This window comes from Eschrichtius robustus, chromosome 8 (genome assembly GCF_028021215.1).
Source record: "Eschrichtius robustus isolate mEscRob2 chromosome 8, mEscRob2.pri, whole genome shotgun sequence".
In the NCBI taxonomy this organism is placed as follows: domain Eukaryota; kingdom Metazoa; phylum Chordata; class Mammalia; order Artiodactyla; family Eschrichtiidae; genus Eschrichtius; species Eschrichtius robustus.
Window position 1 is genome coordinate 107,763,948 of NC_090831.1, and position 26,617 is coordinate 107,790,564.

Genomic DNA, 26,617 nt, shown 5'->3' on the forward strand with positions numbered 1-26,617 from the left:
TGCCATCGGCAGTGGAGGACTATGGCAGATTCACCACAACCTCATGAGCCCTGGAGTGTGGCCTCTTTGTGGGCATTTACCCCAAAGTCTTCAAATCTCATCTCTGCTTCTCAACTGTAAGCTCCTTGAGGGGATACATCACTGCATTTTTGTTCACAGTTCTTAGCTGTCACTTGGTAAATGCTTGTGCATTTGTACATTTGTTAAAAGTGTACATAACTAGGGTATACATTGTCCTGGCCAGGAAGCACAGACTCTGACCGTGTAGTAGATTGAAGCTATCTTGGTTTCCTCATCAGAGAAAGCAGATTTCAGAGAAGCAGCTCAGAAAACACACCCTCTAGTCCGATTATACATAAACTTGGAAGAAACTGTACGGTGTGTTAGGAAACAGGATAATGGTATCCTATAACTGGATCAGAGTGTTCCCAGCCCTCATACCTTGCATCCACCCCCAATACAGCTCCAGCTGTGAGAGATTGCAAGATGCCTCCAATTTTGCATTCTACCGAGAAACTACTGGCAGATACGTATCTAGATGGGTTTTCTCCCCCAGCCATGTACACACTCTTTACTATTGAATCAATTTTCATACAGCCCAACAAAGAGGAATGCATGGAAATGTAGAGCGGGCCCTCTGGCCTTTCCTTCTACAAGTTTAGATCCACTGCCAGTTGCCAGATCCTTGCTTCTTTTCTTCTCTGCCACGCTTCCACTCACCGGCCAGAGAGCTCTCCATGGTCTTCAGCATGGAAAGCACACTTGTCGAAAATTACAGTCCAAAAAAAGAAAAGGATTGCTTTTCAAGTGAATTCTGTCTACTTAACCCAATTATTAATTTAACAAATATTTACTGAACACCTAACATGCACCTGCCCTCAAGGACCTTAAGGAAGCTGCAGGCTAATGGAAGCTCCATCATTTACAGGAGTTCTGTTCATCTGAGAGGCCTGCAGTTTTCCTTGGGTATTTGTTCTAGCATGGCCCTACTATTATACCTGCCAGGATAGGGTCAGGAGGGCAAGCCAGCCTGGGGGGTGGTTGAGTGGAGAGGGGTATGTGTGGTGAAATAGAGTTGTGGGAGAAAGTAGTAACTTACTCAGAGAGATACAGTAGTTTAAATGAAAGATCATTTCTTTGGCTACACAGAAAAAATATGTGTTTTATTTAAGAGACACTGTATTCTAGGATATGGACTTTGCCTCTATGGGTTCTATCCAAGGCACTTGGTCTAAGTGGAGTCTAACCACCGCTTTAAGGTAGTTAACTCCAGGAATTTTCAAGATGGCATTAAAAAAACTTTAAGGAGTGCATGCAGAACATTTAACTGGAAGCAGAGCATTGTACTGAATTTATTCTTTTTTTTTTTTTTTTTTAAACCAAATTGCTTATTTTTTAGTGCAAAGTTTATTTTTTTATAAATTTATTTATTTATTTTTGGCTGTGTTGGGTCCTCATTTCTGTGCGAGGGCCCTCTCTAGTTGCGCCGAGCGGGGGCCACTCTTCATCGTGGAGCGCGGGCCTCTCACTATCGCGGCCTCTCTTGTTGCGGAGCACGGGCTCCAGACGCGCAGGCTCAGCAGCTGTGGCTCACGGGCCCAGTTGCTCCGGGCATGTGGGATCTTCCCAGACCAGGGCTCGAACCCGTGTCCCCTGCATTGGCAGGCGGACTCTCAACCGCTGCACCACCAGGGAAGCCCCTTAATTTATTCTTAAGGGTGGTTAGCTAACTTGAGATGGAAGCCATATAACACCTTTTCAAACCACCAGGTTTTGGGGCTGATGGCTTTAGTTTAGACTTCATTCTGCCAAGTCTCACTTTCACGAGTTAGCAGGACTACTCGTCTGCTCCTCAGGCTGTCCAGTGGATGATACCCTCCCCATTAGGAACAAAAGGGGCCTTTCTTTGGAGTTGGAGCTTAGTAAGCTAATGCCTGTATTCTGGGCCAAAACTATCACAGAGTTGCCTGATTCCAGTCTACGTACCATGTGTTTGAGGAAGAATCATGCCTGGCTGCGGCTCCTGAAAAAACAAGTTTTGCCCCCAACAGAGCTGATCACCACCTTCTGACTTTCCTCCTATGGGATGCAGTTCATGAAAGCAGTCTGATTCAGGATTGTTATTTTTTTCCTTCTAGTTTAGAAATGGGAAAGGAAGGAGACAGTGTTTTCTTGGTAGACCAGAAAGCCCAGCCTTCAAGATACAAGGGCGGTACTGTCTCTGATTGGGAAATGGCCAGGTCTGGGGTGGGGGAAGGAAAGAGGGAGCAAGAGGCAGATACAGCTGGGCTAGGACAGTTGGGGCGGGTGTGAGTGTGTCAAGGCATGAAGATCTGTATACATCTCAGCATGATGCAGGAATGACAGAGTTGCTTTACAATGCTAAAAAGGGTCATTTCCTAGTTTCATCCTAATGTTATTCTGAAAGACTTTTTAAAGCCATTTTATTCTTACCCAAAAGCACTGTCATCTGTTATTTTCATTCAGCTTCTCAATGATCTCTGAGGTATGAATAGTATCTTTTTTATACCCAGAAATCACAGTGTAAAATGTTAATTGCCCTGCCCCAGTAGTGACAGAGCTCAGTCCTCCAAAGTCTCAGCCCATTCAGGCCAGTGGCTCGTCTAGCCAGACTGACTGTGGAATATTCGTTTCGGGGGCATGAAAGGATTTAGTTATAGCTTTACATTTCATCCACAGCAGTGCCTGGGATTGTTTGCATGTGACTTTGCTAGGGAATATCTTTGGGGTCACTGTTGTCCTAGGTGGACAGAATTCTGGGCACCCATGAGGCTGTTCTTCATACCCATCGTGCTGTATTGGACCCTTCTCCCTAACCCCGACTGAGGTGCCACCCTCTGTAGAATCCATAACCTGTCCCCCAGGTCAGTGCAGCTCATTCAGTGTGGAAATGGAATTACTGATGACCATTCAGGGGTCAAATTAGAGATGTGGCTCAGAGGTAATGCCTAACAATCCAGCAGGCTCAGCACAAAGCCACTGGCATACACAGTGAGATGTGGCAATGTCACTGGGGCCTAAGAAGCACAGGTGCTGATGTGCAAACCCCTCTCACTCTAAGTGGGCAGATTACCGCCCCCCCCCAACCCCCCCAAGGATCCTTCCCCAAGGCCTTCTTGCCAGAGACTCCAGCCTTCTGCTGCTTATCCTCAGGTATCGTTGGCCCTACCTACGAGCAGGGGAGTGCTGTCACTGAAGCCACCTGGACGGATGGGTGGGCCAGCTAGCCTCTCCTGGCCCCTCACAGTGGACCCTGTAGCATCTGGGACAATGTGCTGCTGGTAAGTTTAACGGCCTAACCTCACGTCACTAAGGAAGACCCCCAAGAGTACCGGGAATTGGTTGTGCATTTTCCTAATGCCTACACGTTTTAGGCAGTGTCCCTGCTGCAGCTCTTCAGGCCTGGGAATGTTTCCTCCTCCTTAGGCCTAGACACAAAAGGAAAGTCAGTGAGCCTGGCTGCTCAAAAGGTGTCCTTTGAGGAGAACTCAAGCCTTTCCCAAAAGGTAGCTTTAGCCATCATCAAAGTCTTCCTGAACAGTAGCACAGCTCAGACTAGTAAAAAACTCAGGTCTTTCATGAGGATGAGACAAGCTATAAGGACCCATCCTTAGAGACTAAAAGTCACTTCTGAATTCATTCATATGGCGGCTGAGTGCCAGAAAAGGGGCACAAATCTAATCACCCTGGGGGAGAAATGACTGCCAGCTGCAGTGGTCAGGATCAGCTCCAAAAAATAGCAGGTTTAATTAGAGCAAAGTCTCAAGGGAAGGGTAGACTGTAGAGGGGGAGGGGACATCCCCAGGGAGTGATCAGGATGGGCAGGAGATACATGCAGACAGCCCAGCAAGGAGCAGCCTACAATGGCTGAAGCCAAGGATCCAGGTGGATAAGGCTAGCTTGGGGCCAGATTGTGAAGGGTTTTAAATGTCAGGCCAAGGAATTTATCAGGAGAATGAAATGATCAAACAAGTGTTTTAGGAAGATGAATTTGAAGAGAGTGTGCAGGATGAATTGGAGAATCTGTAAGCATGGCAATAATTAGGAAGCTGTGAGATTAATTAGGCTGTTGTAGTAGTCCTGTGTGAGTTGATAAGGGTGTAAATGAGCATAGTGGCAGCAGAAATGGAAAGGGACAGCTGCAAGAGACATTGTTAAGAAAGAATGGATGAGATTGCTGCCTGATTGGATTGGGGACCCAGGGAGCTCAAGGAGTCAAGATGACAGCAGAGTTTTGAGTGTGGGCGACTGGTAGTACAATGAACAGAAAAAGGGATGTTAGAAGAGGGAGCTGTTTCAGCAGATGTGTATTCAGTTCCACACATGGAGAATGTGCACGATATCCAAGTGGAAATGTCTGACAGGTCACAGGAAATTTAACACTAGAGCTCAGGAGAGACAGTATGGTTGGTGATGAACTTGGGAATCAAATGCAGAGGTGATAACTGAAGTCACAGAATGAATGAGATCTCTAAGGAAAAGCATAAGCAGTGAGACAGAGGACCAAAGCATGACCTTTGAGGAATGCCCGCTTTCAAAGGATTTATATCACAAAGCTGAGTTTAGAAGTGCCACCTACATGCTGCATGTCTTCACCACTAAAATATCAGTTTAAAGTGTATATCTATTTGAGAAAGTCAAGCAACACAGCATTTTTATGCTATAGTAGGAACTAAATTATAAACATGCCTCTAAACAAATCTGGCTGAAGAAAAGGCTGATATTCATAGAGAAAAAAAGAATAAGTGATACAGTGAACATAATCTAGAAGATTAGTGGATTTGATCCCACGAGGATGAGTCAAGCAAAGAAAATAAAAACTTGTGAGAAATATTTACTCATTTTAACACAAGCACCAAAAAATTTACCATGTTTGCAGTGCACTGTCTTCCTGAAGTATGAATTCAAACTAATTCATCAAAGTATTTTTAATAAAAGCTATAGTAAGTATATGCTGGCTCAAACATTTGTGAAGACAAGTTAATATATGAAAGCTACCCAGAGTATAGTAACCCACACCACCCTTAGTATGCAAACAAAATATCTTTTCTTTTTAATGTGTACCCCTAGTCTTTTTACGTGAAATATTTACCGTATATTGCATTTCTGACACATAAACTTTTTTTAATATAAGAAATGACACATCATTTTTTATTCTTTGTAATTGTGAAGTAGACACACCAACTTTTGAAACAGTAGACTTCGATTTTAACATGTTCTTATATTTAACATGTTTAATTGGTATTTTATCATAACAAACAAATTTAACATACATCAAAAGCAGTTAAAAGATAGAAACTTCCTTTCCTTTGGACATCTGACTTTTAAAAAACAGGAACAAGATTTACAAATTATACAAAATGAGCTGCATATGTAATACTGACACGGAGTTACTGAGAAAATACTAGTTTTAGTTGTTTCCAGGTAAAGCACTCTCTAGTAACATGTCAACCCAGAAAATACATGCAATTGCTGACTAGCCTTAGATATACTACATATACATGTAAGAAAATAAAGATGGAGAGTCAAGCAAAACTTACAAACTTGGTAATTTCTTACTCTCCAGATATTTTGAACATATCTAAAAAATTTAAACAGATAAGATATCATATCTTAAAGAAGGGAACTCAATACAATATTATGGAACAGTGAAACTGAGTTATTAAAACCAAGGCAATTGTTTTCTTGATGTCTTCAGCCTCTTAACTAAGACCTAAATAGTTTAATTCTATCAGCTAAATTTAATCCAAGAGTTGACTTTTTATTTTTATAGTTATTTATTTTTTAGTTTACAGTCTTTTATTCCTATCAAGTCTTTGAAACCGGTGTGATTTTACACTTATGGCACATCGCAATTTGGGCTAGGCGTGTTTCAAGTGCTTAACAGCCTCAGGTAGCTGCTGTATTGAACAGCACAGGTTTAGAGAGACATATAAAGAAATACACATGCCTATGTGATTTCAAACCATGGTCGGTGATGTGAAGCAAAGGTGAAAGGTACCAAGAGAGAAAACAGGGGATCTGCGGGAGGTGGGAATGGAAGGAGTTGGGGGAGGGAGAGCTTCTCTGGGAAAGCAATATTTAGGCAGAGCCTAGAAGGGTGCTGAGGAGGGTTGGCTAGACCAAGAGTGGGGCCGGAGTGTCTCAGGCAGCGGGAGTGCACTGAGGCCCTGCGATGAGAGCTGAGAGAGGGCCAGTGTGGCTGGGGCACAGAAGGAGAGGGGCAAGGCAAGACTGGAGTGGAAGCAGGGGCAAGGGGGCAGAGGGAAGATCAGGCAGCATCTTTCAAACCATGTTCAAGACTGTGAACTTCATCAAGAGTTGACTTTTTAAACATTAATACCGTCAAACCTCTTCCAATAATATTTTTTAAATGCACATGAACTATTATTTAAAAGTTTATCTCATTTTTTAAAATATGGGCCTTAGGCTAATTTGTTGAACACTGGGGTAATATAAACATTAAAAAAAATAAGCAATTTGCTTTTTTTTTTTTTTTTTAAAGGATACCTTGGAAAGACAAATTGCTACCTTACAAAGTTCTTTTTTTAAAAAATTATTAATTAATTAATTAATTTATTTTTGGCTGTGTTGGGTCTTCGTTTCTGTGCAAGGGCTTACTCTAGCTGCGGCAAGTGGGGGCCACTCTTCATCGCGGTGCGCGGGCCTCACTATCGTGGCCTCTTGTTGCGGAGCACAGGCTCCAGACGCGCAGGCTCAGTAGTTGTGGCTCACGGGCCTAGTTGCTCTGCGGCATGTGGGATCTTCCCAGACCAGGGCTCAAACCCGTGTCCCCTGCATTAGCAGGCAGATTCTCAACCACTGCGCCACCAGGGAAGCCCAGCAATTTGCTTTTTTAAAAAAATTATTTATACTAAATAACTCAACTGAAAAAACAATTTTTGTGGGGAGAAATCAGGCAGATGATTCTCATTTGGGGGGTTACAGTGAAGAAGGACTCAATTAAGGCGGAACGGCACTGTTTTGGCCAACAAAAATCTGAAGGGTTGCAGTTTTTTTCTGAAATGATAAAGTAATGTTTCTTGGTGTAGAAGATATAGGGCATACTTTTACAAAGAAGTTTCATAATAGCTAATTTTTTGTTAAATCTAAAGAGTCTGTAACATACACATATGTATCTTATTTCAGAAGAGGCCGTGACTTAGAGATACTTAGATTCAACTTCTGATTCAGTCAAATAAAGTCCAAAAGTTTGGAATTAAATGACCCACTACTCGCCAAAAATCCACAAAATATTCACACCGGATAGACCAAGATTAACTCTCCTATAAAGAGAAAAAAAAAAGTTTTAGTGGAATTGATTGCCCAGCATTTAAGGTCTTTTTTCAAATAACTAAAATAGGAGTCTTTACAAGGGATACATGTTTAAATTAACATTTAGTGCTTTCTGAAATAAGTTATGTTACACATGGTTTATCAGGTGAATTCTAGAAACAGTAATTACTTTCTTAACTGTGCTTAAAACCCAAATTTAGAATAAATGGACTTACGGAGTGTGGAAAATTAATTTTTCAGTGGACCTCAAGAATTATTACAACAGATAGAGTTAAACAGGACAATTTTAGCAAGTAGGATTTAAGTAAAAGTGTCAAATTTTTAAAAATTGAGGAGTTAGAAATGCTAGGCCTCTCAGAGAATTTTACCTGTTCAAAAAAGGTCATTTCATCAACTGTGTTTTCCCATTTCTCCATACCCTCACCAACACTGCAAATGATAAATTTCAATTTGATAGAAAAAAATGTTTTAATTTTGGCTTGATTGTATATGAGACTAAGCATCTTTTCATGTTCATTAACCATTTGCACGACACTCTTCTATGGAAGTCTCTCGTGTCTTTGACCATTTTCTATATTTTTCTTTTCTAATTAACATATATGCTCCTTATACATGATGGATATTAACTTGGCTTTGCTCTAAATGTTGAAATTATAATGCTTTGTCTCAGTTTGTCATTTAGTTTTAAACTTTATTTATGGTGTCTTTTGCTAAACAGGACACTTAAATTACCGTGCAGTCAATTCTGTCTAGATTTCTTTTCCCTTTTGGATGTAAAACATTCATCTCATTCCACTACCGCACAAATATGTGGCACTGAACTGATAATGGATTTGTATCAAACTGCTGTGTTATGGGCATGATTCCAAATGGTCTATATTTGAGCCACTTGCTTATTTCCTTTAAGCAAAGGAAACTTCCTTCCTTTAAGGTATAGGAGAGCAGTTTTTAACATTTGATTGTTCCAAAATGTATTAAAAAGATTAATCATATTTTAAAAGTTAATTTCAAAGGCTTTTCCCTTGGTTAAAAAAAAAAAATCCCAAATAAATAAAACAGATTAGTTTTAGTCTAAAATGTTTCATTTTCCACATGTAAGTTCCTCATTCAGAGAAGATAAGCACTTTAAATATTATACCAATTCTTTTGGGCCTCTGCGTAAATTACTGCCCCACTAAGATGTTACAGAAAACCCAAATGAACTTTTTGGCCAACCCAATACTTTTAAAGATTTTACATTTTTATGTATATGACAAACTATATATGGTACTCAACACAAGCTTCATGCTATCATGACAAATCACTTATGTATCAAGTATCAATTTAGATTTTTAGAGAAAAGATAAATTTTCAATTAAAACCAAAAATTCATTATTTATTTAAAATACTTCTAAATTAATTCCTCACTTCAAAATAGTCTTCCAGAAACACTGTTAAGAATTACAAAACAATATATTTATAGCACATTCCATTTTTCTAACACATGTATATCTATCACTAAATACTGCTAGAAAATTTAGGAAAAAAGTCTGTATTTACTGACATAGAAGAATATCCAAGATATACCATAAGATTAAAAGGCAGGTCACAGAGTAATACGTTTGGGTACAATATATTTTTAAACAAAATGAAAACTAAAAACAAAATCAACTTTCCCCAGAAAGTAGTCTGAAAATGTACACCTGAAACTGTTAACACACTGGATACCTCGAGGCAGAGTTCATCAGAAGAGAGAGCTGATCAGAGGGGAGTTTTCAATGTCTAGTTTATACACTGCTATATTGTTTAAATATTTCTATACTGAGCATGCATTATTTTTGTAATTAAAAAAATAAAGAAAAAAGAGCCATGGTAGCATAAATATTCTTTAACTCAGTATATCCAACGCATTATTTCAACATGTCATCAATATACAAAATTATTAGAGATATTTTACTTCTTCTTTTTTGGTACTAGGTCTTCAAATTCTAGTCTATGTAGTTTACACTGACAGCCCATCTCAATTTGGACTAATCATGTTTCAAATGCTCAATGCCACATGTGGCTGGCGGCTGCTGTATTGGACAGTGGAGTTCCAGAACCTGTATAAAACAGGACACCTATAAAACTGAAAAGAAGCATGCATACCAAACTGGAACAGACCCCTGATATTTTCTATTCAGCCCTTCCCTTTACATTTTTTTAACCTCAGGTTACCTAGTGCAGGCAGAGATGGACCCAGAACCCAGATTTTCAGACTTCCAGTCCTTGCATTACCAGATTTACCCAGCATTAGCTGAGGTCCATTTACTTCAAATATTATTTGAAGGACTAAAATTTCAAATCACCTAAATTAACAAGACAGCAATTTTGAGTTTATTGTAACAGTATGTGAGCTTCATTACTAAGTATTTAGAATAAACAAAGTAAACAATTTCAACTGACCATTTTTCCATCCCAACTAAGTCATCCCGGTGCTGACTTAGTCTCTCTGAAAGTGTAAACATTTTGCAGAAGGCTTTGTGTCTGAAATGGGATAGCCTGAATAAATAGGACTCCAGTTTTGTTTTTGTTTTGGTTTTTTAATTTTAAAGTGGCAAGAGCCTGATATATCAGGGTTGTTCCTCTGGGGGACACAGCTGTAAAGCCAATGATGTGGTCAAATTGCCTTTTTATCAATGGGGAATGGAGGTTCCAAGGAATTACTGTAATGGACTTGCTCAAGATGGCAGTGCTGGTTAGTGACAGGACTGAGTTGGACTAGAAACCGTATCTCTTACTGTTCAGTCCACAAATCTTCAGTATATGATGCTGCCTTCTGCAGAATCTTAACATAAGAAAAACAGTATATAAGTTAAGTACTTGTATTTTTAAAGCATAAATACTTACCCAAGCATTCCTGACTCTTTGGTCTTTATGATGTAGAGGAACATTAACAATGTATGAAACATATTATTTCGGCCCTGGAACAAAGACAAAAAATACAGCAAGATTTAAACCTAACCAAACCAAACCATTCAGCCTGATAGGTAAATGCAGATCCTATCAATTTATATTCTACTAACTCGGAATTCCATGTAATTCAGCCTTTCATTCATTCATTAAACAAAGTGCCCACTTTTGTGCTAGGAAGTGGGAATACTGTGGTGAATAAAACAGAGAGGATCCATGTAATTGAGGAGCTTAAGGTCTAGTAGGAAAGGCAGACAGGAAACTCAGAATTACAATAAAGTGTGATGAATGTTATGAGAAAGAAGGAGGTGTAGGGTGCCATGGGAACATATGCATTAAACCCAGAGTGGTGAGGCAAGCAATGCCTCCCTGAGAGAGAAGTTTTTAAGTTGAGACCTGAAAGATGAGCAGAAATAAACACACTGGGAAGTTCCCATACATGGGGAGCAGCATTTATGAAGGTCTGGATGGGAGCTATTCTGAAGCTGGTACCCCTGTATCCTACACACAAAAAATACTCTATCCCCAAAATTAACAGCATAAACAACAGTGTTGGGATTAAAAAACCTTTAATCATACTTCAAAATACATTATGATATATGTTAACAGTGTAAGTAACATATTAAATGTAAATTTATTTTATCTACAAGGGACTATGAGGCAGCATTTTGCCAGCACTAAAATCAAACTATTATATATAATTTCTGGTCTGTGAAATAGCTCCTGATTTAGATTTTCAATTTACTGATTAACTTATACCTGCTTATTCTGATTTAGTGTTTTTACTAAAAAATCTTAGGATATACGATTTTTAAAGACAGTGTTTCTTTAAAAAACAAACAAAAAAACGGATTTGCATGGAACTTGAATGGCCCAAAATATTTACACTTACAAAGTTGAAATATTAAACTTAAAAAAAAAAAAATTCTCTCCTGGGTATCTGATGAAGTGAAGGATACAATTTATGATTATAGTCTATGTAAAATTTCTTAGTATAGATGCTGGTAACAAAAATAACTGCAAAGGTCATCAACAGAACTGATGTTTGTAATCAAAAGTAAAATACCTGGATAGAAGTGTAAACTGGTACAATCACCTTTTTTATAAAGTAATTTGATAATATATTTTAACAGCCTTGAAAATATTCTATAACCCAGAATTCCATTTTTGGACTTCAGGCTAAAAAACTACCCAAAATGCAGACAGCTATATGCATAAAGGTATTTATGATAATGAAGACTTAGAAACATCCAAAATATCTAACTGTAGGGGAGTGGTTAAATAAATTATGTTATAATTTTATTGTGAAGTTTTAAAATAGCCATTAAAAAGTGTTTTAACGAAGATTCTTAAAGGCATCGAAAATTATAACATTAATTTTAAAAAGGATATAAAGCTACATAAATAATATGATTTCTACCCATAAATAAGTACAGAGAAAGACCAAAATGAAATTTACCAAAAAAATTATACCAAATGTTAACAAGAGCTTCCTGTAAATAATGGAATAATGAACTTTTCTTCCTTTTCTTCATACTTCTCCAAATTAAGCACATATTACTTTTAGAGTTTTAGAAAAAGGGATATAAAACTAGCACTTTTTCCCTAATTTAAAAAGTTTACCTATTCCATAAACAAGAGAATCTAATTTTAAAAATATTAACAAAGCAAGTCATCCATGACATTAGTAATAGCAACTGCTACATTTAGAAGTACCTTTGGAAGACTGTAGACATGACGCTGGTAGATTAGCTCATAATGGGGAGGGTTGATAGCACTCTGATAAATGCAAAAAACATTCTCATTTGTCACGTCTGTAAAGGAAATATGCTACATTTAAAAAACAAAAACAAAACCACTAGATGTATTTCATGTGAAAAGCTCAATTCATCCTTTTAGGAGTGGTTGTTTATACCTGGTTTATTTGGTGTCTGAACAAAGTGCTGAGAAGTAAATGTTTTTCCATCAGGGTATTTAGGATGTGGAGGTAGTCTGGAATCAAGGTAGGTACAAAACACATGCATGATGATCTGAAGACGAGGAAACAATTTTTCAAAGTCAGCATGAAAATCGATCAAGTATGTGGTACTTTTAAAACATGTTTATAATGACTCCAATTTTTAAGTTTTTCCCCAAAGAAAGAATTAGCAAAAATGCTTTCAAGTGGTTGTATCTGTAAGATGAAATCTATAAAATGAAAAGATTAGAGCAAGACATTCCTAGTTTTCTGTTAAGTGGATCATTCACACCCATATAGGTAATTAACAGCAAAGTCAAAATAAAATACACATACATTCAATTCTGAATTTGAGTATCAGCATTTAAAACTTCATTTTCACACGTAACAGTCACTATAAAAAACAAAATAAACATAATTTTGAAAAACTCTTAAATGCTCAAAAACTTTATACTCTTTGATTTCATAAATCTAATTCTAGGAATCTTTCGTAAAATCATAATCCTAAATAAGAAAGAAACACGCATTATGTTACTCCTGGCAGTATTATTTAAGACAGAAAAACAAAAATCCCTCCCCTACTACGTTTCCCAAACTTTTAGGTCCAATATAGGAGAACAGTTAAATGACAGTGTGTAATAGTGCAAATAAGAACACTGAAAAGTGAAAAAAAGCAAGAGACATAATTTTACATATGGGGTTATTACATCTGTATCGATAAAAACATTAAAATTAGCACAATCTAAGTAAAGGAAAAAAAAAGAGGAAAGTATACCAAAATATTAACAGTGGTTGGGTTAAGATGCTGGTACAAAAAATTTTTTATTTCTACTTAGTTTCTAAGTTCTTTTTATTTATTTTATTTTCATTTTCATTTTTATTTATTTATTCATTTATTTATTTATTTTCTTTTTTGGCCTCACTGTGTGGCTTGTGGGATCTTACTTAGTTCCCTGACCGGGGATTGAACCTGGGCCCACGGCAGTGACAGCGCTGAGTCCCAACCACTGGACTGCCAGGGAATTCCCTCTAAGTTCTTTTTAATACTCATTTTTATAAGGGAAAAATAAACCCAGTAACAAAAATGTCAAACTGAAAAAACAAAATAAAACTGGGGACTTACAGCAGAATCAGTGGGCAGGTCTGTATCCCACTTGCGGCCTTTGAAGTCTCCACCTCTATTCCATCGAAATGAGCTCATACAGCCTCCTTGAGAAAGTTCTGTAGCAACAAAGGTAAAATAAAATAAGCTAAGAATATACAAGAAAGAAGGGAAAAAAAGGCTAAGGGGTTACAATAAGGAAAGTATAACATCATAAAAACCTGATCAAAACATGCAGACAAAGAAATACAAGATGTAAAAGATTAATTTAAATAGAACCATGGGGACTTCCCTGGTGGTACAGTGGTTAAGAATCCACCTGCCAATGCAGGGTATACAGGTTTGAGCCCTGGTCCAGGAAGATCCCACATGCTTTGGAGCAACTAAGCCTGTGCGCCACAACTACTGAGCCTGTGCTCTAGAGTCCACGAGCCACAACTACTGAGCCTGCGTGCCACAACTACTGTAAGCCCGTGTGCCTAGAGCCCGTGCTCCGCAACAAGAGAAGCCACTGCAATGAGAAGCCCGTGCACCACAACGAAGAGTAGCCCCCACTCACCACAACTAAAGAAAGCCCGCTCACCACAACTAAAGAAAGCCCACGCGCAGCAAAGAAGACCCAATGCAGCCATATATAAATAAGTAAGTAAGTAAGTCATGATAAATGTTTATTCCTAAGTAAGTCATGATAAATGTTTATTCCTAAACCTCAGTCCAAACCTAGAATAGAAAAGGGGCAACATTATATTTTCAAATTAAGATTTATGATAAATCTAAAGAGTGAAATACTATTTCTAAAACTTGTTTTAGTGATGAGAACATTTTACAGAGTTTATCCAACTAAATGTAGGGAGGCATAAAGAGAGTATGTGGGAGTATCAGGGAGGCTAAATTTCCTGAGTCTCAAGTCAGTCTTCTCAGAAGATCATATTTCCCCCAAATAATCAGAATATAACAGAAATATAAAGAAGCAACATATTACATATGACTTATAAAAATCGAAAGAAATAGGATCAGCATGCTGAAATTATAAAGAATGTCATTGTGGCATCCATTCTTGGTAGCTTAAGAATAGAAAATGAGTGAAATATTCATGTGAGCCCATTTAGCTCATATTCAAGTTTCCCTATTTAGAACAAAATTAGTAATTAATGTATTCAAGGCTAACTACATTATTTTGACCATTTTTAAGCATATAGAATGTAAAACTCAAAAGTTGTCCAAGTATAAGCCTTAATAAAGCCATAATTAAATACATATTTATAAAATAAGATCATACTTCAGTGATACTTATAATTAAAAAAAAATTTTTTTTTCCATGTTACCTGTATAAAATTTCAAACTAGTGAAAAAGCTTTCATTTTTTCCCTCTTCAAATCAATAATTACCTTTGATCCTTTCAAACAAATATTCCTGATTTGGCGTGAGGTCTAGATACTGCACGATTGTATTTAGACTTGGAATGAGTGGAGCTTTGACCAGAGCAGCCTGCTTCAAGCTAGTAATACTAGCCTCTGTTAAAATTAAAACACACAGAACACAGATTATTCCTCATGTGGATCTTTGAAAAAACTTCAAATGCTCTTCCTTCAATAGATGTTGAAGGAATAAAGGAAAGCAATGATAGTTTATCTTAGCAATCTGCATTATCTACTTTACCTACAATTTATTTGATCACTTCTGGCAAGGTGGCCAGATTTACACACACAAACACATGCATACTCCAAAAACAGCCAAATCCAGTTTGTCAAATCTATAAACAACTAATACACAGAAAATTTTTGTGGGGTATATATAAAAAGACACATGACAGCTTTCAAAATCAGGTTGAATTAAAAGTTGCCCATTATGCCAGTGACAAGTGAAAACTTTTTATGACAGTGATTTCTCTCATCACTTCATGAAAGACAACTATCCAAAGAAATGAATAAACCAACAGAAAGTTTCAAAATGTCCAACCATACTAGTAATACCCAATGTTGGGAAAAAGGCTTTCTTATATGTGACATTATTGCTAGAATATAAATTGGTATAAGCTTTTTGAAGGGCTATGTACATTAAAAGCCTTAATATATTTATACCTATTGAACTTACAACTTCACTCCTAAGAAATTATCCTAAGGAAATAATTATAAATGTATACAAATATTTAGGTAAAAGGACATTTCTTATGGCATTATTAATAACAGTAAAGGGAAAAATCTTCTAAATTTTAAATAATAAAGATCAGTTAAATACAATATATTACATACATAAAAGAAATACAAACTAGCCATAAAAATAGTACTGGAGAATATTTAACAAAATAGAAAAAGTGGAGGGAAAAAAGCAGGTAACAAAACAGTATGACCCCAATTTAATTAAAAATATATACATACATATGTACTATTTGCTCAACTCCTAAATATACACTTTTCACATTTTAATGTTCTTAAATTATGGTATAACTTACCATTGATATATATAGTATCATAGTATTTTTCTCCAAAAGGAATAAGTGACTGTGATTTAAAACTGATTGATTGTGGTTATCTACTGAAGCGCAGTCATGGGTAATATTCTTTGTGTATTTCTGTACTTTCCAAATTTTCTACAATGAACATATGCATGTTGCTTTCATAGTGATAAAACAATGTTATTCTTTTTTAAAAAGCACATCACACTGGTAAAAATGTTGTGAAAGATACATATTTTTATAGCTTATAAAAAAGCTCAAAAAGGATAAGCATAGGTTCAAATAACATTACCAAGAAAGTAACCCTCTGACTTTGGAGTCAGAAAGCTCTGGCCTCAAATCACTGCTCTGTGACACTGGGCAAGTTACTTAACCTCTCTGAGTCTTAGTAGCCTGATCCATAAAATGTGGCACTAAAAGCCAGCTTTCAAGGTTAATGTGAGTGTTGTATACATTATATATAAAACATTTGGATACTCAACACGTGGGTACTTTAGTGATGCACAACTCTATACTTATTCCAGAGAATAAAGACTGATTAAAAGATACCCAAAAGCAAGTGGAAAGTGTTAATGTGCAATCCAAAGCCCTTACATATTTCAAAGAGAAATTTATTCTCTAGAAAGCTGATTGACTAAAATATTCCTTATTTATTTTGAAACCTAATTATTTAACACTAAATAAGTTACAGTATATATATACTTTAGGCAAATTATATTACACAAAACCTTAACAATTTTATTTTTAGCAGATAAGAAAGTTGAAAAAAGGGGATTTTAAATTAGCACTGTACACATTTTTTATGCTTTGTACAATTTGTAATTAATATCTAATAAGAGACTTGTATCTTGACTATATAAAGAACACCTACAACTCAATAATAAAAAGACAAATAACCCAATTTAAAAATAGGTAAAGGGGAAAAAAAACTGGGTAAAGGATCTGAAAAGATATTTCGCTTATGAAGATATATGAATGGACCAGCACATGAAAAGATGCTCAACATCATTAGCCATCAGGGAAATGCAAACTAAAAACACAATGTGATACCATTTCATATCCATTAGGACAACTGAAAAAGACACATAATAACAAGTATTGGCAAGGATGTGAGAAACTGGAGCCCTTATACACTGTAGGTGGGGATGTAAAATGGTGCAGCTGCTTTAGAAAACAGTCTGGCAATTCCTCAAAAGGTTAAACATGGATTTACCATATGGCTTAGCAATTCCACTTTTTTAGGTAATACCCAAGAGAAATTAAAATATATTCACACAAACATTTGTACGTATGTGTTCATAGCAGCATTATTCATAATAACCAAAAAAGTGAAAACAACCCAAATGTCAATCAAATGATGAACGGGTAGACAAAATGTGGTAGATCCAAACAATGGGATATTATTTGGCAATAAAAAGAAATGAAGTACTGATAAACACTACAACATGGATGAACCCTGAAAATATTGTTAAGTGAGAGAAGCCAGTCACAAAGGACAACATATTGTATGATCCCATTTAGATGAAATATCCAAAACAGGCCTATCTAAAGAGACAGAAAGTAGGCTGGTAGTTGCCTAGGGCTGGAGGATGGGTGGTGATGGGAAACGGGTCTACGGGGTTTCCTTTTTGGGTGATGAACTATTCAAACTTGACTGTGGGGATGATTTGCACAATCCAAACCTTTGAATTGTAGACTTTAAATGGGTGAACTGCATATATCTCAATAAAACTTACATTTTTAAAAAAGTGATATTATAGACATTTAGTTTTTTTCTTCACCTCAAGATAACAAAAGGTGTTGTTAAATAGCCCATTACAAGAAGAAATTTTCCACTTGGCAGATTCACTGAAGGAACTCAAACGCTGGGCTCTATTTTCACATACCTCCTATTTGCAGCTCTGGACAACCCATTCGCCTCATTTGTGTGCTGACAGACTCAATCTCTTGTACAAGTGGCACTAATATTGTCTCATTGATCCACTAGGAAGAAATGAGGTAATGATTTTACACACACAATCTTAAAGCATTTCTCAAATAATTATTTTCATGAAACTATTTTTGCTGTCCTGTACTTGAATATTAATATAGTGAAAGAGAATGGAAGTAGCAGCTACCTGAAGTCTAGAGAGAGATAAGTAACTATGCTAATGGAGTATAACTTGACTAAGTTATATTCTTAAATCACATATGCCTATTTTTTGAAGATATAAAACTTTCAGTTACATGTTAAGTTTTTCTTAAACTCTTCTTTCTAGGATCATTATACTTAGCTAAAAGGATCATCTTCAGTTTACATTTCTAGGTAATTATTCACACATTTACACATGTAGCATTTATACTGGTTTGTGGTTAGTAGAATAGTTTTTAAAACTAACATAACTGATTAGCTATCAGCAGGCTCACTCAATCCCCTAACCATGTGGAAAACAGATTTTACTGTATTTGAAACTACTTTGTGAATATTACAATATTCATTTTAGGACTAGGAATTTCAAATTCCACTTTGCATGGCAGATATCAAACTCATTCTGGGATGTGAAAAGACTGCCCAAGGAAATACCCCATCTAGTTTGTGTGTTATGTGTTTTGTGCTTGTTCACAGCAACTTCAACCACCATTTCTGTTTTCACACTTCTGTTTAACCATAAAGTAGAAGGATGAAAACAAGCTTCAGATCAAATACAAGTCTACAGAATTCATTATAAAATTTTTGAATTAAAAAGCCTCTGAAAATGAAGTGTTTTTATAATCTATTTAGCAAGAAAATTTGATATACTGGCAAGACCTGAACTGAATTCCTGTGAAGCTATTTTTAGACTTTATCCTACCTAGTGTGACAGTGCATATGCTTTGCTGCAGAAACAATAATGTGGTTGATTACTGAGTACTAACAAGACCCTGCTAGTGTATTACAAAATATGGTATATGCATATACTGCTTTTTAAAAAAAACTACAGAAAACCCTAAATTTCAGAACACTGTAGCCTAGGAATTCAGATAAAGGATTGTGTTTGTATTTCTTCTAAGCTAATACTTCTGACCAAGACTTTATAAATATATTAACATTTTTAGAGAAGCCTATGAGTGGAAATAAAAGAAAGTACAGTTCTAGGACATCATTTCACTTGTTCTTTCTTCTAACATTTATTAAGTGTATCCTACTTGCCAGCCACTCCTAGGCTGCAACAAAATTATCTACTAGGTCCAGGAGAGAGATCTAGGCCTCATTCCCAGAAAACCTGATTGAGTAGTTCTAGGGCTGGCTCTGGAATTCTTATTCAAAAAAGCCAATCAGGCTTCTGGTTCAAGAAAGTAGGCTACTATTTTCACCACTCCCTCTTGATACCCTATTTAAATTATAGTAAAAGAAGAAAAAAGGAGAACAAGTGATTTCAACATATTTCTAGAAGCTGTAGAGTGGGTGGATGAGTGTTGAAGGATCAAACAGTGGAAGAAGCGGCAGCCTCTATAGAATCTAAGTGGAGGAGCTTCCTGCAGTGGAGGAGGGGCCAATTCGCCCCCCGGAACCGGGACAAACAGGTACTACAGAGAACGACAGAAAGAGGCAGGGTTGAAACCAGGGAACTGACTCACTCTGTATATGCAAGAGCTGGCCTTGCCAACCTCTAGGCCAAAGATTAGAAGGTTCTTCTTTGGAAAAATCGAAGAAATTGATATATTCTGAAGTAGCTTCAAGCATATGTTATGTTCTGTAACTCTGAAGTTTTCTGACCTTAAGGACCTCATTTTTGCTTCCCTCACATTTCTAGACACATAACAGGCTCTGACAGGAAAGCTCTTTGAAAAGTAAAATTGAGATGTTGGGAGAGGGAAAATCTTAGCAACTAAATACACTGTTCCTTTATCCACTCAAAATACACTGATTTGCTAAATACGGAGGGAAAAAAAATCCCAAGAATACAGACACCATATGGTAAACGTCATGTTTATTCTTATATATGTGCCACACATACTGCACTTTTAATAATACTTAATTCTGATGTTCTAATAATTAACATCTCTAATTGATATCCTAACAACATACTTTGTACATTAAGAGGCACTAATATTGTCCAAAGAGTAATGTCAGAACTTACATTTCTGAACTTGGCTGTCCATGAATCCATATGATCAAGAAGTTGTCTATTCATAGTCACTCTTGCCCAGACCTATTAAAAATGTTTAAAATGAACAATCAAATAAAATGCCAGTTATCAATTATTCCTTCCCCCATCCTCAGAAATATTTGGAATACTTTGGAAAAAACTTCATGAACATCAATACTGATCTAATTAATATGCAGTAGTTGCTATTCATGCACACATATATATTTAAAATTCCTTACATTGATATGTTTAAAGAACATTCTTCTTGCTTTTAAGAACAAAATTCAAATCCTTTATTTGCTTTTAAACTGATGAAGTTACAGAATATCAAATGTTCTAATCTAAATGTATTTCAAGGGCAAGAGTCTTGTATATGTTAAGTACGAGTAGATACTTGAGATACCTTTTTAATATAAATGAGTGCAGAAAAATGTTTTAGGCAGGAAAGTAATGTTAACTATGTGTCATAAAGAGTAAAACGTACAATATAATTCAGTTTTGGGTACATAAACTTAAGGAGTCTTTCTACCGTTTAATGTGTGCCAGATTTATGTTTCTAGCCAGTAGAAGTGGAGGTTACAGAAAAAAAAGTTCCAGAAGAAGAGACGACTTTCTAACAATCTGTAAATCATAAATATCAAGTCATTTTTATTTTCCATTTACCTCCTCTGCAGCTTGTTTAGAACTGAGATCAGCTTCATCTTTGTTAGCACATGGGGCCTGAGACCTACAGGCAAGCTGATACTGAAACTTCTTTAAAGTTTGTGCATAATCCCCCACAGAACGACTGTAGTTCCAGAAAGTAGGACTGGTGGAAGGTGAAGTAGAATCTGGGCTTCCTACAATGATTAATTAAAAGAGTATCAGTGTGTTGTAGTAATTTTGATATCTGGAGTTGGTATATGAACTCTGGGTATCCAGGAACCTAGGCAATGGCAATCAAAGACAAAGTCTCCTCTCCTCCCCGCTCCCAACGTTTTCTCTTCTTCAGAGAAATGGACTGCTGGTGCTAAAAATTAAAAAGAACATTTTCTGAGCAGTATCACTTTAAGAGCCATAAGCTCTGTAAGTGGCTGAAAGTGTCTGTTTATTTTTGTTGTAAAATTAAGCTTGTTTCATTCTCTAAGACTTTCAAAGGATTCAGAGAAAAACAAAAGACAAATTTCTTCAGGAAATAAATAGGCTAAGGAGTTCTTGCTTGAATTTTTGGAAGCTCTTTCTGAATGGGATAATTACAGCCTCTTATTAATAAACTAGCCTTTTGGCTAGCAGCTAAACTCACTCTTCCCTGCACTACACTGTGTTCTATTTATAGTCTGTAGTAATTCCTGCCTTGTATTAAGAGACCATCTGCTGATTACACTTCTAAATTTATAAATTTACTTTTAGGAAATGTAAATAGTCACATTTAGGGACTTAATACTACAGAGGAATCTACCACAGTACTTATCACACTTTAAGGTCTGTTTCTTTTCCCAAATAAAATTTGAGCTCTTTCAGGGCAGGGAGTTATTTTTTTTCCCAAGCATCTAGCACAGTACCTGAATAAACAGCTAATCTTCAATGACAACTATATGATACTTATGAAGAGTTTATTTTTACAGAGTTTACCTGATATCAAAAATATCAATTAATATTTCATACCCTCACACAAAAGTCACAAATACAAACTAGTTTTTTTTTTTTTTAATTTTAGCAGAATTTTTAAAAGGAATGACTGTAAAATAATAAAACTGGTTTTCTAGTGATGTTTACAGGCACAAAAGACGAGAAATCATGAAAGGGATATGTGGCAGCATAAAAACCTTGAAGGTTAGCCAGTCTTGTGCTAGTAGCACTGGTGAAAGTACGTTTCATGCTGGCATGAAAATAAATAATTACATATAATAAAGAAACACCACACTTGGGGTAAAAAAATTTCAAGTAGGACTTCTGGTAACACTGACTTAGAGGAATGAATTAATGTCAAGAAAAGAAGTTTTAAACAAGCACAAATGATTTAATAAATAGGGAATAAAAAAGGAAGGTAAGAGACATGGTCATGATAGAGCACAAAGTTTATCCTATTTTGATTCATTATTTTGACTATTAACTTTGAAAATGATAATCCAGCTTTCTGAGAGAAAACTTGAACTTAAGAAAAATTTCAATAAAGAGTGGCTTTAGATGACAAAAGAAGTTTTATACAGATGACAGAAATATGTTTTTATATCTGTTGTACATTAGCCAAAGTACAAGGAAAATATATATAGCAAGTGACACAATAGGGCCTCTCTGTAATGACCACCACCACCAAAATAGCACAAAACCTGTAGCTGGAGAACCACCAAGACCAAAGAATCAAAGCACACAGAGATTTGGAATTCTGGCAACATAACAAATCAGGTAACCTGAAACATCTCCAGATATATATATGCTTATCAAATAAAATATATAATTTAAATGAATAATGGAGCTCGCAAAAATGTAAGAGGAAGAGTCAGTGGCTAAAAATGAAGAGGGAATTGAAAATCAGAGTGGCCAGCGGCCTGTGTGTGAGCTGATGCCGTGGCTGCTCTGGAGAATTCTGCAGGCTTTGGGAAACCTATCAGCTTGGATTTCAGTGCCTGGGAACTGGAAATGCGGATACAGGTCCAGGAGAGGTAGAGAGCTGGATTGAGACCTTCTTCCTGTCTCTATTCCCTGCACCCCGCATAGAGCCAGGAACCTCAAAGGGCCACATTCTGTGGATAAGGAAAAAACATCTGTCCACCGACACCAGAAGATAACAAGGAAGCTTGTCTCTCTTAGGTTGTTTAAAAAGAAGATGTAAAAATTACAGATCTATCTTCACATGGGTTTACAGTGCCCGTTTACACTCCCTGTGAGGTCCAGGAACCTCCAAGCCCCAAAATTACTTAAGTTAGTTCAAGGTCAATGATGTTCCTTAGGCACCCGGTAGAGGCAAATATAAAACTGCTAGCAGGAAACAAGGCTTCCATCCAGCCTGCCTAGGACAGAAAAAGCACAGATAAAACCCTGCTGAAGATGAGCTTACCAAAAACAAACAAAAATTACATAAATCACAGGGAAACATGTCTCCAAGCAAATGAGTCAACAAGAAAAAAATGTTAGCATGTAATCTCCAAGAACTTTAGATAACTGAACTACTGGACGGAGACTTTTAAAAAGCATGTTTAAAGTGATTGAGATAGGAAAAAGAATTGAAAACATAAGAACAAAACAAGATACTCTAAATCAGGCATATCTGAAAGAGAACCAATGAAACTTTGAAAACTGGAAAAAAAAAAAAAGACAAAGCGCTCAATGAGTTAGTTAAACAGTAGTTCAGACACTGCTGAAGAAAGAACCATCAGTCCAAACTGGCTAAAACAAACAAACTGGGGGGTGAGGAGTAAAACAGAAAGCTCTTCTTTATAGAATGCCAAACCACTAAATGTAGAAGAAATGAAAGTATTAGAAAGTCTCCATTTTGCAACCACTACTGTATTAACTCACTCGGGACAGGATCATCAATGGATGCTAAAACCACTGGATGAAAGCCTGCTGGGGGAACAGGATAGTCATAAGTCTCAGAAGCATCACACTATAGATTATTAATTACGGAAGGGAAAAACTCTTACAAAGAAATCAGGCCATCACTATGACCAAGTGATCCAATTTAACTTTACCAATAAAGGGACAAAATGATATCATGTGTCCCCTGATGTGATACATTGAAGGGAACACACCACCACCTAAGTTGTATTCTTGCCAAAAATATATTTAAACTGAATCTAATAATGAGAAAATGATCACACAAATAGAAATTTGCAAAACTTGCCTTATATCTTCAAAATGTAAATGTCATAAAAGACAAAAAAGAAAACAAAAACTCACAAATGTTCTAGATTAAAGAAGACAAAAGAAGCCTGACAATTAAATGCAATACATGATCCTTGACAGGATCCACCATCAGTAACAGAAAGAATAGCTACAAAGGTCATTACTGGGTCAACTGGAGGAAATGTAAGTATGAAGAATAGTAGTAACTTAAATATGAGAATCATACTGTAGTTAGAAAGGAAAATGTCCTTGCTCTTAGGAGATGCATATGAAATACTTAGTGATGAAGTGGCCATTCAGCAAAAGAGTGTGTGTGTGAGAGAGGATATGTGAGTGCCTGGTTTCTCGCTGCTGGAGAAAGGAGCTATAAATATGTAAAGGGAGGAGGCCAGAACAAACCCTGTATAGTTGGACTGGGATTGGAGGTGTCATAGGAACTCATGGTTTTTAATATATATAGATGGATAGACGGAGAAATATACAAATGGATGGGTGGGTGTGTGTGTGTGTGTGTGTGTGTGTTTCCACATATATTTCCTAGCTGTCTGCTCAGTGGACCTAGATTAACCATGGCATATCCAGTGCCCAGACATTAATTTCTAAATATCTTTCTCCACTCAGCAATCATGGCCATGATTGCATGAGAAACAGACTAACTCCAGAGTTAGTTACTAGGGAAAGTATAAGAGGAGCCTGGATTATCTTGAGGGAGGCAGGGGGTGGCATGGGGTGGGGGCAGTGTTCAAAGAATGACACCGTCATGTCAAAAGAACACAGACTAGTGAAATCTGAGACATCTAACCATCAAAATAAATGACCTAATTGGAGAGAAGAAAACGCTCTATCTTACAGTAGAATACCAACAAATAAATGTAAAAGGTGGTTGCACAACGAAGTGAATGTACTTAATACCACTAAATGATACACTTAAAAATGGTAAATCTTATGTATATTTTACCACCCACACAGAAAAAGTTTAAAAAACATAAAAGGGATAAATAATGAAGGAATGATGGAATTAGAAAGGCACTATGACAACCAACATAGTAATAATTAAATTTGCAAAGATTATTAAAAGGGTGTTAAAACTATTAAGTGAAAATTTGATGAGGAACAGAATATTTATAGTCTCAAAGTAGTTCCCAACAAAATAACTATTAATTATTTACAAATACTTAAACAAAAATACTTAATTACCTAAAACCTATGGGCACAGAAGGGTTAAAAGTATACAGACAGATATAGATATACAAGGCAAATACTAACTAAAAGAAAGCTAGTGTAGCTGTGTTAATGTCAGACAAAATAGACTTGAAGGCAAAAAGCCTAAGAGATAAAGATAAAAGGAGTAATTGACTAGAAGGATATTCTGAATTTACACGCACTTATAATAACAATCTCATGTATATTTAGCAAATCTGACAGAGTTATGAGGAGACATTTAATGGGAAACAATCAGTGGGAGCATTTAACACACTTTCTTAGTAACCAATAAATCAAGCAGATAAAAATTAATAAGACTCCCCTGGTGGCGCAGTGGTTAAGAATCCGCCTGCCAATGCAGGGGACACGGGTTCAACCCCTGGTCTGGGAAGATCCCACATGCCGCGGAGCAACTAAGCCCGTGCGCCACAACTACTGAGCCTGCGTGCCACAACTACTGAGCCCACATGCCTAGAGCCTGTGCTCCGCAACAAGAGAAGCCACCGCGATGAGAATCCCGCACACCGCAACGAAGAATAGCCCCCACTCACCGCAACTAGAGAAAGCCCGCACGCAGCAACGAAGACCCAACACAGCCATAAATAAATAAATTAAAAAAATAACACCATCATGAAGCTTGACTCAATGAGCAAACATGAAGCCCGATATTTAGAGACTGTGCATTCTTTTCAATATACCAAGAACCACTCATAAAAAGTGGTCATAAATAGCAGGCCTAAATACAAGTCTCAAAAAAATAAAAAAATTAATAGGGTACAGATCAAAATCTCTAGCCAGAGTACAATTAACTTAGGAAAAAACAGATAACAAAGCCTTTCATTTCACATATTTGGAAATTAAAAGCAACACCAATCACCAATAATACTTCCAAACAATATTTCTACACAACTCCTATATGTCAATGAAGAAATAAAAATGGAAGTCAGAAAATACCTGGATATGACAAAAATATGTAGAGGGTACACAGGGTTCTTTGTATTCCACTCTATAATTTTCGGTATCCTTGAAATATTTCAAAATTTAAAAAGAAGAAAAAGCATGTATCAACAAATAACAATATTGACTTGTTTCTTTGACATTTGTGGCACTTTCAGGCAAAATTAAATTAAAAATCAATAGAGAGATTTCAAGTGACACAAAGAGCCACGGTCCAATAACTGGCTTCCTCACTGTGGCCATGCTTTAGCACCTAATGTGCTTTCTGTGAAAGTTCCTGAGGGGGAAAAATCATTACTAGGCTCAATAGCCTAACTTGGTTTCAATAATAGACTTTGTAATAATCAAATCCACCCCAAATAGATTAAGATTTGCTAACATTGTTTCCCAAGGCAAACTAGAGACAAGTTAAAAAATGTTCTGAAAACAACAGCACTTCTGGAGTAAATCCATGCTCTCTCCAGCCTCCCTGCCACACCAACCTTCCCAAGGACTACCTGAAAGGAGACACCTATCACTTCACGAAGCTCTGCTGCGGACCGCATCAAAAACAGTTTTATGACCTCAACTTTTAAACAAATTATAACTTACATTATACGAAAAAGCTTTCAATCGTAATGTAGACAAAAGGTTCAAGATTTCTGTTAGCTCAGCTATATTTTACATCTTAAATTTTGGTGAACTTAATTCTTCTAACTGAACAAAATACAAAAACAAAATATATTTCTCTCCTAAGCTACACAAGGTGTATTATTAAAGGA

The 26,617-nt window shown here is 36.5% G+C and overlaps 1 protein-coding gene across 2 annotated transcripts in view; it reads right to left on the minus strand.

The window, feature by feature from the left end:
• Nucleotides 1-5,235: 5,235 nt before the first annotated feature.
• TMEM209 (transmembrane protein 209) overlaps nucleotides 5,236-26,617 on the minus strand; it is a 30,368-nt gene continuing 8,986 nt past the window's right edge. The window contains exons 7-15 of one of the 2 annotated variants that reach the window (XM_068549454.1): nucleotides 20,535-20,710; nucleotides 19,863-19,934; nucleotides 17,649-17,745; nucleotides 14,696-14,821; nucleotides 13,329-13,426; nucleotides 12,164-12,278; nucleotides 11,965-12,062; nucleotides 10,186-10,259; nucleotides 5,236-7,307 (exon numbers count right to left, since the gene is read on the minus strand). In XM_068549454.1, the coding sequence (XP_068405555.1) occupies nucleotides 7,253-7,307; nucleotides 10,186-10,259; nucleotides 11,965-12,062; nucleotides 12,164-12,278; nucleotides 13,329-13,426; nucleotides 14,696-14,821; nucleotides 17,649-17,745; nucleotides 19,863-19,934; nucleotides 20,535-20,710 (911 nt within the window). In that variant the 3' untranslated portion in view covers nucleotides 5,236-7,252. Of the gene's footprint in view, nucleotides 7,308-9,239; nucleotides 9,399-10,185; nucleotides 10,260-11,964; nucleotides 12,063-12,163; nucleotides 12,279-13,328; nucleotides 13,427-14,695; nucleotides 14,822-17,648; nucleotides 17,746-19,862; nucleotides 19,935-20,534; nucleotides 20,711-26,617 lie in introns of those variants that run through there. The other variant, XM_068549453.1, reaches the window with a different exon arrangement.